The 15,847-nt window shown below is 36.9% G+C and overlaps 1 protein-coding gene across 1 annotated transcript; it reads left to right on the top strand.

Annotated features, from left to right (window-relative positions):
• Positions 1 to 19: 19 nt before the first annotated feature.
• Positions 20 to 15,032, top strand: LOC121375287 (general transcription factor IIF subunit 2-like). The gene is made up of 7 exons (XM_041502667.1): positions 20 to 209; positions 3,162 to 3,241; positions 3,884 to 4,083; positions 6,342 to 6,423; positions 10,012 to 10,108; positions 13,066 to 13,209; positions 14,348 to 15,032. The coding sequence occupies exons 1-7, from the start codon at positions 132 to 134 to the stop codon at positions 14,465 to 14,467; spliced, it is 801 nt and encodes a 266-aa protein (XP_041358601.1). The 5' UTR covers positions 20 to 131; the 3' UTR covers positions 14,468 to 15,032.
• The last annotated feature ends 815 nt before the right edge of the window (positions 15,033 to 15,847 follow it).

Here is a 15,847-nt window from a genome sequence, read left to right as displayed (position 1 = left end):
AAGCTTACTTCCGGTTGTGTTTGGTCGAGGCTTTTACTTTTTGAGTTGACAAAACTGTAGTGAAAACGAATGTGTTGGTCAAATAACTAAACACATATTTCGAGTTTGTTACACACTGTTGATCCGGTGCGATGCAGAACCCAGAAAAGGGACACGAACCAAAGGATTTAGATCTAACCTTTGCAAGTCGAGGGGTATGGTTGGTTAAGGTAAAGATCCGTAAACACCAATTACAGTGAATTAGTGAATTACAACTTTTTCTCCCACAAACATAATTATATAAGAAGATTACCCAAATGGCCCGTTTAATTATAGAATTAAAAAGTTGAGGGAAATCCCATTCAGTCAGGTGACCTTTTGTACAACCACTTGATATCACTTCAAGACTGTCACCTTAAGCCTTGGACTTGGAGTTGTTCTCAATACGTAACCTGGTGTTGTCGATTCTAGGTCATTTCGCGCTAAATCCATTTTGAACCCGGCGTTGTTTCTCCCTTAGTCCTATTCACCCAGTGTTGGTTCGCCCGAAATCTCATTCGTACTGAGTCGTTTCACCCCCAAAATAAATATATTTAATATGGTTTTGAAGTTTTTTTCTTCTGTTTAGGCCTTTTCATTATCAAATATTAGGTAATTTTCTATCTTTGGATAATAATGCCGTATCAGCTGTTTATTCTCTGTCAGCTGAAGCTAGGCAAAATCAACATACCGTACTCAGCTTTTGAACCTCAGCTGGGTATGTAGTTTATTTAATAAGAAATAGAGCCACCAAAAATCTGCTTTTGACAGGCAAATTTCACATTGGAAATCGTCCGATTCCGCAATTTTCCGCGTTTGTAAAAAATGACAATTTCCATGATTTTTCGTGCGATAATAGCAATTTCCATGATTTTCCGTGCGGTAAGAAGCCGGTAATTCCGCAATGAACCCATCATCTGCATACAAACCGTCGTCAAAACAGCAATTTCTGCGGACACAAACTATACTAAATAACAGTCTAGTATCTGATGCACGTAAACAAATAATAAATAATGATACATTGCATTGCATTAATACCGTTATTATCGGAAATTGAAACTTTATGATGTGCTACGCGCCATTGCGTTCAATGTATTTTAAGTTATTGTCAGTTACCAGTCAAGTAAGAAAGCTCAAGGTGGCATGAGTTCCTTATTTTCCCCACAACGATTTTAAAGAAATATTTGTTAGAATTAGGTTAGGGTTAGGGTTAGCGATAGTTATATACAATATCTTTTAAAACAATTTAGTCTATAAAACCAACATAATGTTTATATTTCGTAATCCAGTAATTCAATAATTCAATACCCCAATAGTGGGGAAAATAAGGAACTCTTTCCCTCAAGGTTATTTCAATGAATAAGGAGTCAAAAGGTCTGTTTATCGACAAAAGTACGATTTTGGGGAAAATGTTTTGTAAAAATAACCGAAAAAAAGGACGATTTTGACCAAAAAAACATGTTTTCCATGGGAAATTGGTATTCCGTTTTCAACGGCCGATTCTGTGATTTTCGCGGGTTTTCGGTGGCTCTAAAGAAACCACAGCACATCAGTAGTATGCAGTGTGAGTCTAATGCCTGTAGGCCTACATATTTTGTGTATATGGCTTGAGTAAATGATAATAAACAAAATTATAACATTATTTTTATTTGTAAATTTTAGATCGCAATGTGTGACATCTAAAAATCTATGGATATAGGACAAATCAATGACATCTAAAAATCAATGGATATAGGACAAATCAATGAATAGATGTACTTTATTAACAAAATAAAAATTAGGGCAAATTGAAACATGGGGCGAAACGACTCTGTTAGAGGTACGAATCGACCCTGTTTAAAACGACTTGGGTGAACTAGTAATACGGGTGAAACGACCTGTTACCAGTGTTGTCAGAGACTGAACCCAGCCTTGGCATGTCTGAATGTTGAATGGAGATGACAAAATCTGTTTGAAATTGGAAACATCAACCCGTGCATTTATTAATATTATAGTCCTTCCCACAGGGAACACCTTTCTTCACACTATGGAATTTACTACAAGTTATTTAATTTTGAGCCTATTGCTTTCAAAATTGCACACAGAAAATAGTTTTTATTTTATTTTGTTATTTCCAAAACAATTTTAATGTTTTTCTTATGTTATACCAAACTGAAATTATTTACATAAACATCTTTATAGGTAATTGGTGAACCACGAGATTGTATGACGGTACGGAAACATGTTTGCCGCGATTACACAGTTTTTATTACAAACTGCCAAGTACTGTAGGCCTACAGAGGAAAATATATCGTATAATGAAAACTTGTCCGTCGGTTTATTTTCCAAAAACAACAATGCGTGCAATCTCGACAAAACAATCAAGGATTTTTTGGCATACAAGCTGAGATGTCTGCTCAGGACAGCGTGCTTGAACCTTAATTGGTATAAGCACGAAAAGAAATGAAATAAAATCTGCATACAAAGGTGAAGGTCTTTGGAAGAAGCTGTGGTACAAGAAGTGCTGAGAATGGGTAATAAATGGAAAATTCAAGAATAACCACAAAAATTAAACATTTATTTCAGTGTTTCAATTGCAAATAAATTAATTTGGGTTATTTTAGCATGGATCCTTTGTTTTTAAGATTCTTTCAGCCTTCGTTATCTTGTAGGCATTTTTTTATTTGGAAGCTGCATGAATCTGTTTTGGCAATTCGCGTTTTTTTTCGTAACTGTACAGCACGTTAAAACTTTCGGAAATTCACAGTGTTTTTTTCGAACGCTGTATGTTTCAACTGTAATTTATCATTTATTGCATTCGATTTTCAGTTATAATACATGGCTAAGAAACTGTATACAAACACTACCAAGAAACATCAAATTTGTTAATGTTTTTAATTTTATGGTTAAACACTTGTAAAGTTTTAAATAACTAAACACCTACACAAAAGGGGCACCAGGGCAGATATTTAAAAGAGCACAGTTATTCATAGCTGTAAAGTAACTGGCATTTTTGAGACATCACAGCAAAGGCAGTATGGCAAATGCCATGGAGCCGTCATGAATTTTGAAACCTGTAAATGTATATGCATTTGTACATGTTTACATGTATATTAAAATTAACTACAAATAAAAGTGCAATGTGGTTTTGTTTTACATTTTAGGTCCCCAAGTATTTATCTGAAAGATGGCAGAAGGCAAAAGCAAGTTCAGATGTTGGAAAACTCAGAATTACTCGTTCAAAGTGAGTTTTAGAGATCACACAAATTAGTTTTAAAGTTACTCCATAATAAAATGTACATGTAAATTGTCAGAATTAGATCTAGAGATATTCATTTAAGTTGTCAGCGATCTGAAATAATTATTTCATTACAGTAATATCTAGAGGAATTAATTTACGTTCTGATTGACTTATAGAATATTGCCTTGTTTGTCTTGTTGGGGCAGGATTTACATCTAGCTCAGTCTGTTGAGTGCTCGCCTGAGGTGCTTGCATCGCAGGATTGAACCACCTTGGTGGATCCATTCAACTGATTATATTTTTTCTCGTTCCAACCAGTACACCACAACTAGTCAAAGGCCGTGGTATGTGCTTTCCTGTCTGTAGATCCCTTGCTGCTAATGGATAAAATGTAGCAGATTTTCTCTGACAACTATGAGTCATAATTACCAAATGTTTGACATCCAATAGCCGATGTGATTGGCAGAGGTGTTCCGAATTTAGTTTGCTGATTGAAAAAAAAATCGGGGATCATGATTTCTTTTATTTTTGCATGGTCTGGAAACTGGAAACAAATCATATATTTTGTTATTAAGGCCTAATATCTAGTGGAATTCATTTACGTTATGACCGACTTATAGAACACTACCTCGTTTGTCTTGTCAGGTTTCCTGGTCAAAAAACGGAAGTTGCATTTAATCTAAATGAGCAGCTGGCCAGCATAAACACGGGAACGGGCAAGGTCCCACAGGAACACAAGTTTACGATGACGGCGCTTCGCACACAGAACCTCGTCGTCATGTCACAGTTGGGGGTTTATGTGAAGAAAGAATCAGGCGGAGTGGTCACCAAGGAAGTTGTTGGAGGTATTTTTATTGTGGAGCAAGAGATTAAGCCAACATTGATTGCTGTACATTTTTATATATGCATATAGTTTTCTCGCTGGGTGAAAATTAAAGAGGGGTGGCTGCATAAACCCCCATCCTTCCAACCTCCCCCCTCAAAAACAAAGACAGAAAGCAAACAAAAAAGAGAAACCTTAGTGACTGTATAGCATTGTGTGTTGGTCAACTTTATGGAAAGACTACTCCTTATTTTGTCCCTCAGTATCTGGTATAGAAAAGTGAATACGATGTACAAGCTGACTCTTATCTTTTATGTAGTTGAACCAGAGATATTGTCGGTCTGACGTTCGTGGGAACTCGTTATAGTGAACCGATCAAAGTTTTAATATTATTTTAATTAAGATTTCAAGATATGTAAAAAAAGAAGAAAGATTTTTTAAAAGTGATCTCCTAATATGGGATAAAACAAATTTGTTCTTTTTATTGCCACCTTTTGCAAATGAATTGATCGCATTGTTTTTGTAAAGGCAGTATATATTATTTGGCACCCAAGATAAATGGTTTTAATGATGTAGACTACCACTTCCATTGTTTTTATCTTCGGTGATATCCCTAACATAATGAAAAGTTTATAATATTTCATTAGGAATTGATAAACAAAATTCACCAGTTATGACCAATTAAATCTTTGGTGCTAAATAAGTGTTTTTTTTCAGTCAGAGATTGCCAAAATAATCAAAATAAAATGCTTTCATTTCTCAAATAAAATATAACTTTATTGTGTGTTTGAAACATACAAATTGGTATGGGACACAATAGAGGCTGTTATTTGTTACATACATCAGGGCTCGACCTTAACAGTAGCCCAGGCTGTTTTGGCTACCAATTTCTTACTCGGGCTACCAGATGTCTAAATCTGATAGTCCGCCGGGCTACTAGATTTTGTTTTGCACATCCAGTTACCAAGATGCTTAAACACCTAAAAACCCCAACTTAAAACAACATTTGAATAAAAATAAATGATTTTGCTATTTTCTCTCCTTTTTCAAAAGTTTATTAAAACTATGGGCTACCAGTTTTACTGAGGACTATCAGATTTCATAACCTGGAAGCCCGGTGGGCTACTACTAAAAAAAGTTAAGGTCAAGGCCTGTACAATGTGCCACCTTTTTATTATGATTAAGAAAAGTTTACTTAAATAACACAACTTACTTTCTCTTGAAAATTGGTTGAATTTTATGGAATTGACAGAATGCTGAGCATCCTGGTTAGGAACATGATGTCCAGGGTATTCACTTGGGATATTTGTTTTGACTGGACAATCGGACCACTCACAGCAACACTTTGACTCGCCCGTACAATTTTTAAATGGCCCGTGACCAAATTTCGTAAGAAAAACAAAAAACAACCTTACTTAAATTGCACTTTAAAATCAAACATAAAAACAATAATAACAACACAAAAGAATGAAACAGAACTTGTTTTAGTTTTATTACAAACTGTTGATAACAACCATATTTCTGTAGTAGACTCGGTATATTCCGTAAGAAAGAAAAACGTTCCAACACAATGTAACTTCGGAAAACCTCAGGCTCGTAAACAGAATCTTTCTGTGAAACATAGCGTACAGAAATGTGACGAGTTGTTCCGATTGTAACTAAATGAAAAGTAAGTACGGACATGGCTGAGGTGTTCTGATTGAACCTACGAATACATTTACGTGGCTGAGATTTTCCAAATACATAATCAAAACCGGCCACGGCATTTTGAATGGTTTTAGACTGTTCGATAGACTGGCGAAGTGATCGCTATTATGTCCTATATGGGTTTGGTTGCGCAGATACTAATACGAAACCAGTTGAAAAAAAAAAAAAAAAAAAACTTTCCAATCTCTTACAATTCATTAGTTATTTGTATTTTGATGCATAATACAATACGCGGAAATTTTCAGTCGCCATGTAATAAGGTTTTGACTTGCCTGACGCTATTTTGACTCGCCATTGGCGATCGGGCGACCATAAAGTGCACACCCTGGATGTCATTCCTGGCTAGAGACACGATGTATTTTGGGTGAACTACATGTTTTTTATTAGTACATCTATGTATGCAAGACTTTGTATCACACATACATGTATATGCAATAAAATATTTTTCTTATTGCATGGTCAGAATTGTCTTACTATAGTGAGATTAAATGGGAATGTAATAAAATGTTTACTTACTAACATTGTGTAACATGCATTGTACTGTAATCATGTGTATATATTATTTGTTTTCAGAGAAGCTTGCAGTTGAGGGCAAAGTCATTCAACGAGCAGAGTGCATTCCAATAAATAACGACTCCTACCGCACTTTAAAGAAGTAATAATAATAAGACATTTAGTAACACTAATAAGAATTAAAAACTCTCTTTAAGAAAGAGGGGTGGGACTTGGCCCAGTGGTAAAGTGCACCTCAACTGATTGTTTTTTCTCTTTCCAACCAGTGCACCACAACTGGTCAAAGGCCGTGGTTTTCTATCTGTTTTTTCTCTTTCCAACCAGTGCACCACAACTGGTCAAAGGCCGTGGTTTTCTGTCTGTTTTTTCTTTCCAACCAGTGCACCACAACTGGTCAAAGGCCGTGGTTTTCTGTCTGTTTTTTCTCTTTCCAACCAGTGCACCACAACTGGTCAAAGGCCGTGGTTTTCTGTCTGTTTTTTCTCTTTCCAACCAGTGCACCACAACTGGTCAAAGGCCGTGGTTTTCTGTCTGTTTTTTCTTTCCAACCAGTGCACCACAACTGGTCAAAGGCCGTGGTTTTCTGTCTGTTTTTTCTCGTTCCAACCAGTGCACCACAACTGGTCAAAGGCCGTGGTTTTCTGTCTGTTTTTTCTCGTTCCAACCAGTGCACCACAACTGGTCAAAGGCCGTGGTTTTCTGTCTGTTTTTTCTCTTTCCAACCAGTGCACCACAACTGGTCAAAGGCCGTGGTTTTCTGTCTGTTTTTTCTCTTTCCAACCAGTGCACCACAACTGGTCAAAGGCCGTGGTTTTCTGTCTGTTTTTTTCTCTTTCCAACCAGTGCACCACAACTGGTCAAAGGCCGTGGTTTGTGGTTTTCTGTCTGTGGGAAAATGCATATAAAAGATCCTTTGCTGCATAAGGAAAAATGTAGCGGGTTTCCTCTGATGACTACAAGTTAGAATTACCAAATGTTTGACATCCAATAGCCTATGAATAACTGTGTCCTTTTACATATCTGCCCTGGTGCCCCTTTTGTGTAGGTGTTTAGTTATTTAAAACTTTACAAGTGTTTAACCATAACTGGTGGATCACTGGAACGACAAATAGCCCAGTGGGTCCACCAACGGGAATTGATCCCAATTTGACCGTGCATCAGGCAAGCACTTTACCACTGGGCAACGTCCTGCCACTCACTACCCACTTGAAGCCAATAGAAATGAAAGTTTGCCAGTTGGATTTACTGATGGAAACAAATACAGGAACACAAGAATAATTATACCTGTATAATATTGTGCCATACAGTAGCAGTGGCGGATCTAAGGGTTGGGGGGCCCGGATCCACCCTAAATTTTGTGACACATATTTTAATTTAATTTTTTCATTTTTGTGTTTTCGTTGGAGAAACCGAGGAATCCCTTCGGTAACGTTTGTTCATGGGGCACTCCCCTAGTGAACTTTCTGGATCTGCCACTGTTGGATCATATGACAGTTTTGTGTGACTGTCGGCCAGTGACACTGTTAATTTTGGAGGGGGGGGGGGGGGGGTACAGATGATACGTAGGGTAAAATTACTTACCCTAAAATCTTACAAATTATTGGATAATTGTTTTTTAATTTTTAGAAAGATTATATTAAGTGAACCGATGTTTATAAAATAAAATGCAGTGTTCAATTTCAGACGATTTTAAAACCATAACCACCTAGTATGGGAACGTATGATCTGTTTTATTTTTATTATGAACCCTGTGATTATTTTTCGCCAGAAAGCCTGCATTGCGATACTATGGATGACAGTATTGATTGTAGTCAATGTTAGCTGTTACTATTTACATGTATGTGTTCCTTTATTTCTTTCCATCAATATATGTGTGGCTGCACGACAAAAGGTGCCTGATGTCGCGCATTGTAATATCGCGTAACAGCCAATTACAATAAAATACATGATTTTTAATTTTTTTTAGTTTTTAGCACAAACAGTTATTAAAACAACTTAACTTTCATACTAATACATAGTTTTTCCTAAAATAAAACAATAAAACATGTTATTTGGTGATTGTGTACAACCTGTCAAATTCTAATTGTCTTTAATTACACAAGAATTAATCACTTATTTCGCTGAGTTTATTATAAAATCTTGGACTTTTCAACGCCAAGTATTGCATACCACTGGAAAGGTCGTGAACTCTACTTTCTAAATATAGCAAGTGCGCAGATATATTTGTCACGTAGGAGTAATGCGCATTGAGGCAATTTCCGTGGCAAAATTCAACAATTACTTTGTCCCAAACTACAAAATAAGAAAAACGTGCGATCGTCTGTTCAATTTATGAAGTAAAAATGCATTTGAAGTAGTACTAAGACTGTGTATGTTGTAATGCGAGATGTGAAACGTATTTAAATCGAGCTAAATCGAGACGAACATGTGAAAAAACAAGTGCCTGCTCGATTCACGGTATCAATTGAGAAAATGGCGGCGCCCGTGAGACCAGCATGTGTAATGACAAAGGAAGCTGAGGTGGCTCGCCAGTTGAATTCGCTGTTAAACATCAATGCCAGTATGAGAAACATTGCTTCTGACGATGTGTTACAAGACATTATTATGGACTACTTTGTAATTAGGGATCAGAGTGAGTCGGAATCGGATTTCGAATCAAACTAATCAAACAAATCTATTTACTGAAATCGAGGTGGTCATCGGGCTCATTACTCTGGCCGTGTTACAACCTGGTATGTGAGAACTTACTGTATGTTCAAAGCTGGAGAACTATTGACTTATGTTTGACTAAATATTCCTGTCTAGTCACAGCATTCATATTTGGTGTGAGCACTGATAGTTTCTCATTTTATTGATGGTGGATACTATTATTATTACTATTGTGCATTTTTTTTTTTTTTTTTTTTTAAATGGTGGGGGTGGGAATGTATAATGGAGGTTCAATATAAATTCTTGTCAATGGCATATACTGTTAAAACAAATATTACGTGGTTACAGAGTACAGAATAGCTTGGTTGGCATATATTATTATTATTAATGAAGATTTCAAGCAATAATGAATCAGGTTTTTTGTGTAAAACTTCGGACTTCATTTTCTCAAAGATGGTCCTTTGGAAAAAATCTTAATTGTCTGTTCCAAAAGTTCAATATTTCGGAAAGTTTTCATTCGATTTTCATAATTAAAACAGAATTTTGCTCTGTAGAATGTGCTTTATCTTATTCCTTCAAAAACACGATGTGGCACCTTTTGTCATGCAGTCACACATATTATTTGTCTTTTTACCACTTTTTAGTCAAAGGCCGTTGTGTGTGTTTTCCTGTCTGTGTTTTTGAAAGGATGGAATTTAGCTCAGTCGGTTGAGTGCTCGCTTGAGGTGCTTGCATCGCAGGATTGAACCACCTCAGTGGATCTATTCAACTGACTGTTTTTTCTCTTTCCAACCAGTGCACCACAACTGGTCAAAGGCCGTGGTTTTCTGTCTGTGGGAAAGTGCATATATATAAAAGATCCCTTGCTGCATAAGGAAAAATGTAGCGAGTTTCCTCTGATGACTACAAGTTAGAATTACCAAATGTTTGACATCCAACAGCCAATAATTAATTAATCAATGTGCTTAAGTGGTGTCATTAAACAAAACAAACTAACTTTTTTTATCACTTTGAATTTATGACAAGCCCTGTGTATGAGTGTTAAATAAATATATATATATATATTTTTTTTATTAAACAGGAAACAGTGGATTCTGCAAAACCAGCCAAAACGCGAAGTGAAGCAAATCGACACAATCGTGCAGAGCTACAAACCTGTCAGCCATCACCCAGCACAGGTCAGTCGCTTTTTAGAAATTGTCATTTACTTTCAAGGCTTTACATCTCACTAATTTGGGCACAACAGAGACTCTTGTCTTTTCTGAGTGCAAGAATGTCGTTTTAGTTCATCACTGTCATTAACAACTGCTGAAGAGTGGTCAGTATTCAGAAATGCATTTCAAGTTATTTTAATCTAATTAAACTGAACATTTCAGTGATTTTGAGGTCATCATGCTTGGGCATGATTATTTTGGAAATATGTATTTTGAGCACGTTTATCACCTTGATTTTGATGCAATCTACTGGCCTCGGTGGCATCGTGGCAGGCCATCGGTCTACAGGTTGGTAGGTACTGGGTTCGGATCCCAGTCGAGGCATGGAATTTTTAATCCAGATACCGACTCCAAAACCTGAGTGAGTGCTCCGCAAGGCTCAGTGGGTAGGTGTAAACCACTTGCACCGACCAGTGATCCATAACTGGTTCAACAAAGGCCATGGTTTGTGCTATCCTGCCTGTGGGAAGCGCAAATAAAAGATCCCTTGCTGCTAATCGGAAGAGTAGCCTATGTTGTGGCGACAGCAGGTTTCCTCTCAAAATCTGTGTGGTTCTTAACCATATGTCTGACGCCATATAACTGTAAATAAAATGTGTTGAGTGCGTCGTTAAATAAAACATTTCTTTCTTTGATGCAGTCTAAATCCCTGACTTTTAGCATTATCATTATAAGAGGTTTTTTTGTGCCCTACCAGTGCAACCAGATATGACTATAGTTTTTCTGTCTGTCTGTCTGTCTGTCTGTTCAGCCTTTTTTTCCGCAGTGCTTCGAGATAAAAGGGGGTTATACAGCTTTATCATGTACTACGATGTAGTGTTACAAAGTCTGACTTTCTTGGGGATTTGGGGTGGGAGTGCTCGCTTGATGCACAATTGGTCTAGGATCGATCCCCGTCTCATTCCAGCCAGTGCTTCATGACTGGTATATCAAAGGCCATGGTATGTACTATTCTGTCTGTGGGATAGTGCATATAAAAGATCCCTTGTTGCATTAAAAAAAATGTAGCGGGTTTCCTTTGATGACGTAGTCAGAATTACCAATGTTTGAATGCATTTAAAGACCATTCCCGACTGGAATGAAAGTTTTCCATGGTACATTTTCAGGGTACGACCATTATTAGGGTACTGACATCATGGTGTAACTGGATTTTTATACGCCCATATGGCATTTTCTGTCTGTCCGTTCGTAAACCTTTTGTTTCCGAGCCATATCTTCCTTATCAATTCATATAGGATCATCAAACCTTGCATGCCAGTACAACATGGGATGGTGGTGTGTTGTGTACCATAACTAGGTCACTGTGATCTACTTTGACAGTTGTATCATGTACCTCACCTGTACTCTTCATGTTTCCTGGATTTGAAGAACGCTCGAATCATTCTGAGTAGGGCCAGTTTATATGGAGCAGTTGAGGATTTTGAAATAAATTTATTGATTATTTATCTTTCACGCCCAATAGCTGATATTCTGTTTATACTGAGAGTGTTGTTAAACATTTATTTGTTTGACTGTTCTTTCATTAATTATTCCACTTGTCAGGCCCTAATCTAGAATTGAAAAGGTAGGAGAATTGACTTCTTCCTTTCCAGGAGAAAGGTGAGAAGTCTGATCAAAGTAGGTGAAGTTAACATTTATTGGGACTTTTCTTAGTGTTTCATCAAATTATACACTCGGTTCGAACCATAATATTTCATTTTCAAATACTGCTGCTTACGATAAAATTTAATCAAAGCCATTGAATATTTTGATTAATGTGTCACTGTTACATTAAAATGAAAGTAATAGTTTGTATTTTCTGGCATTTTAAAAATAAATTTGGCCAAGAACTAAACAACACTGCAAACGACACTACATAGGACATGCGTTGTTGTTTACTCTGGCGCCAAAGTAAAACAAAAGACTGTCAAGATGTTACGTGAATAGCTCAGTGTCTTGACATCTGTTGTGTGTCTGATTTTGTTTTTGAAATAGGATTAGATCTAAATCTTTGCGGCAACTTTGACTTCTCACTATGGCTAATAAAGTTTATTTTGTTTAACGACACCACTAGAGCACATTGATTAATTAATCATTGGCTATTGGATGTTAAACATTTGGTAATTCTGACTCATAGTCTTCAGAGGAAACCTGCTACATTTCTACTTATGCAACAGGGGATCTTCTATGTGTACTTTCCCACAGACAGGAAAGCATGTACCACGGCCTCAGATCAGTTGTGGTTGGAACGAGAGAAAAAATGTTCAGTTGAATGGATCCACTAAGGTGGTTCGATCCTACAACTCCAGCACCTCAAATGAGCATCCAACCAACTGAGCTAAATCTCGCCCCTACTGCTAATAACTTGGCGACTTGAGCCAACTTTTGGCAGGAAAACCCCCTTAATTTCGCTGATTACATTAGGACCTGACTTATCAACTAATTAGACCGGCCTCGGTGGCGTCATGGTTAGGCCATCAGTCTACAGGCTGGTAGGTACTGGGTTCGGATCCCAGTCGAGGCATGGGATTTTTAATCCAGATACCGACTCCAAACCCTGAGTGAGTGCTCCGCAAAGCTCAATGGGTAGGTGTAAACCACTTACACCGACCAGTGATCCATAACTGGTTCAATAAAGGCCATGGTTTGTGCTATCCTGTCTGTGGGAAGCGCAAATAAAAGATCCCTTTCTGCCTGTCGTAAAAGAGTAGCCTATGTGGCCACAGCGGGTTTTATCTATAAAAAAAACAGTGTCGGAATAACCATATGTTTGACGTCCAATAGCCGATGATACGATAAAAAAAATCAATGTGCTCTAGTGGCGTCGTTAAATAAAACACACTTTACTTTTTTTTTATTAACTAATTAATTAATTTGTTCTTTCTTTTATTTATTCATGTATTCATTGAATCCTCATGCAGTAAATTGTTTTGTATTTGTAGCTGGAAAACGAGAAGAAGAAGAAAGAGGAAGGAAAGAGATCGCGAGCCGACAGAGATCAAGTGTTGGATATGTTGTTCAGTGCATTTGAGAAACATCAGTACTACAACGTCAAGGACCTCGTGAAGATCACAAAACAACCAGTAGTAAGTTAGCTTGTGGTAACGGCTCAGGGCTTCTAGATTACGGTAGCCCCACTCCCATGGCTAGTGATATTCAATGTTGGGCTATAAATAACTACTATTGCCATGCCCGATGGCTAGTGAAATATTTTGATCAAAAGTTGCAGTTAAATCTATTAATTGTGGCTAGTAAATTTTTAAAATCACTGATTTCATGGCTAGTGCATTTAATCAAATTTCTAGAAGCCGTGAGTAGCCCGGAGTTTCTTCATCTGTAGATTCACACGGGATTTAGCTCAGTAGGCTGAGTGCTCGCTCGAGGTGCTTGTGTCGCAGGATCGAACCACCTCAGTGGATACATTCAACTGATTGGGTTTTTTCTCATTCCAACCAGTGCACCACGGCTGGTACATCAAAGGCTGTGGTATATGCTATCCTGTCTATGGGATGGTGCATATAAAAGATCCCTTGCTACTAAAGGAAAAAATGTAGCAGGTTTCCTCTCTAAGACTTTATGTCAAATTACCAAATGTTTGACATCCTATAGCCGATGATTAATAAATCAATGTGCTCTAGAGGTGTCTTTGAATAAAACAAACTTTTAACTGTTTTGAATGCACTAATAAAATACATAGTCTAAAACAAAACAAATATCTACATAGGGTATGAATTTTTTAACACCATGGTATTATAAAAGCACCATATACAGTTTTGAAAATATTTAGCTCCAGTTCAAAAACTACACCTGCTTTTATGTTATATGGTGAATTTGGAAGAAAACCACTGTATTTTATGCTATAGAATGGTTTGTTTTTGGGCTCAACTTCTAATATTACTCATCCTGTTGGCCTAGTAGTTATCCCCTGGCGGACAAGGAATGGATCAGGCTTTGCATTTCATTTTGTTGAGTATAATAACCAACCTCCTATTTTTTCAGAGATGAAAGTTGACCGCCTTTCGGCAGAACTCGTCTTTTTGACACACCAACAATTTTTTTTTAATTAAAGGCACATATCCTCAACTGAAAAATATTTCAGCCTTTTTTTGTCAAGGGCCACTAGCCTTTCATTTTAAACCTTTTGAACACCTTCATGTACTAAGACAAATATATTGTTGTTCAGATATTACATGATGTTACGTATAATATTTGTTTTCTTTTCAGCCTTATTTAAAAGAGATTTTGAAGGAGATATGCAGTTACAACATGAAGGCGCCACACCGCAACATGTGGGAATTGAAACCCGAATACCGGCATTATAAACAGTCGGCACCTCCCACATAGTAGTTACCTCCCAAATTGTTAACAACTACGATAAATTACTCTTCTTACCTTTAATTACTGTCACATTTTCTCCACTTTTTGTCCAAACCCAAGTGGAACTATCACTTCAACATCACATGATGACATCATCGATTGGCACGCAGAACATCGACCAAACAAGTTGAATGATATGAATTAAGATAGATTATGGATAATAAGTAGGATATTAAACTCGCTACCATTTTGTATCATGTCAAAAAAACACATTACATTGAAATGGATTCCACATATTACACTGACACCATATCATCTATATCGACTCCGTTAAGATCTACTTGGAAAAAACATGCAATTTTTCACCGTCTGCCTATTTAAAAATATTTATGGAATACTGTAAGAGAGTTGGAAGCCTCCTAAGTATGTGACGTAATTAATCTGATGTCATGATCAATGCATTATAGTCGTAGGATCGAACCACCTCGGCGGATCCGTTCAACTGATTGGTTTTTTTCTCATTCCAACCAGTGCACCACAACTGGTTAATTGTGCTTTCCTGTCTGTGGGAAAGTGAATGTAAAAAAAAACCTTGCTGCATTAAGAAAATGTGGGTTTCCTCTATTGACTACAAGTCAGAATTGCCAAATGTTTGACATCCGATAGCCGATGCTTAATATATCAAGGTGCTCTAGTAGTGTCTGGACAAAATTTGGGGGAGATCTAATGGCAATTAAAGGTATGAGAGTAATTTATTGTAGTTGTTAACAATTTGATTCAGACTTTAAGGTACACAGTGACACACACCACCTCATACCAACAACGTGTTGGAACATAAACTACATTATTACCCATATGGTTAAAAATATCTTCGTACATATCAAAGTGATAACGCCAAGTGTGACGATATACTTCATTGTCACACAATGATGTCATCAATTGGCGTTATACTTCATTGTCACACAATGATGTCATCAATTGGCCTTGTACAACCGTGCCAGAATGTCAGCCAAACAATTTGAGTAATATAAATTAAGACAGATTATGGGTAATAATTTGGATATTAAACTCACAACCATTTCATACCATGTTTATGTCCCTCATGAAATATCTTTTTATTGTCACTCACTAAAGAGGGATCGTCAGTCACATAGAGTTGAGTGACGTGAATTAAGATAGATTATGGGTAATTAGTATGATATTAAAACTCATTATATCTGATAATTTTTTCACTGGGGACAGAAACATCATGATAAATGGAATCGATTTTAATATTTGATAAATACCAACACTAGACCGAGTGCTTGCCCCTGGAAAAAGAATAGTTAAGTTGTGCAATGCACACCATGTATGTATGGATGTATATCTATATATTGTACGTATGTCGAGATTGACTGTTCTATACAT

Source organism: Gigantopelta aegis, chromosome 1 (genome assembly GCF_016097555.1).
Source record: "Gigantopelta aegis isolate Gae_Host chromosome 1, Gae_host_genome, whole genome shotgun sequence".
NCBI lineage: Eukaryota > Metazoa > Mollusca > Gastropoda > Neomphalida > Peltospiridae > Gigantopelta > Gigantopelta aegis.
Note: the sequence above shows the minus strand (reverse complement) of the source record. Positions and strands in the feature narration are given on the sequence as shown.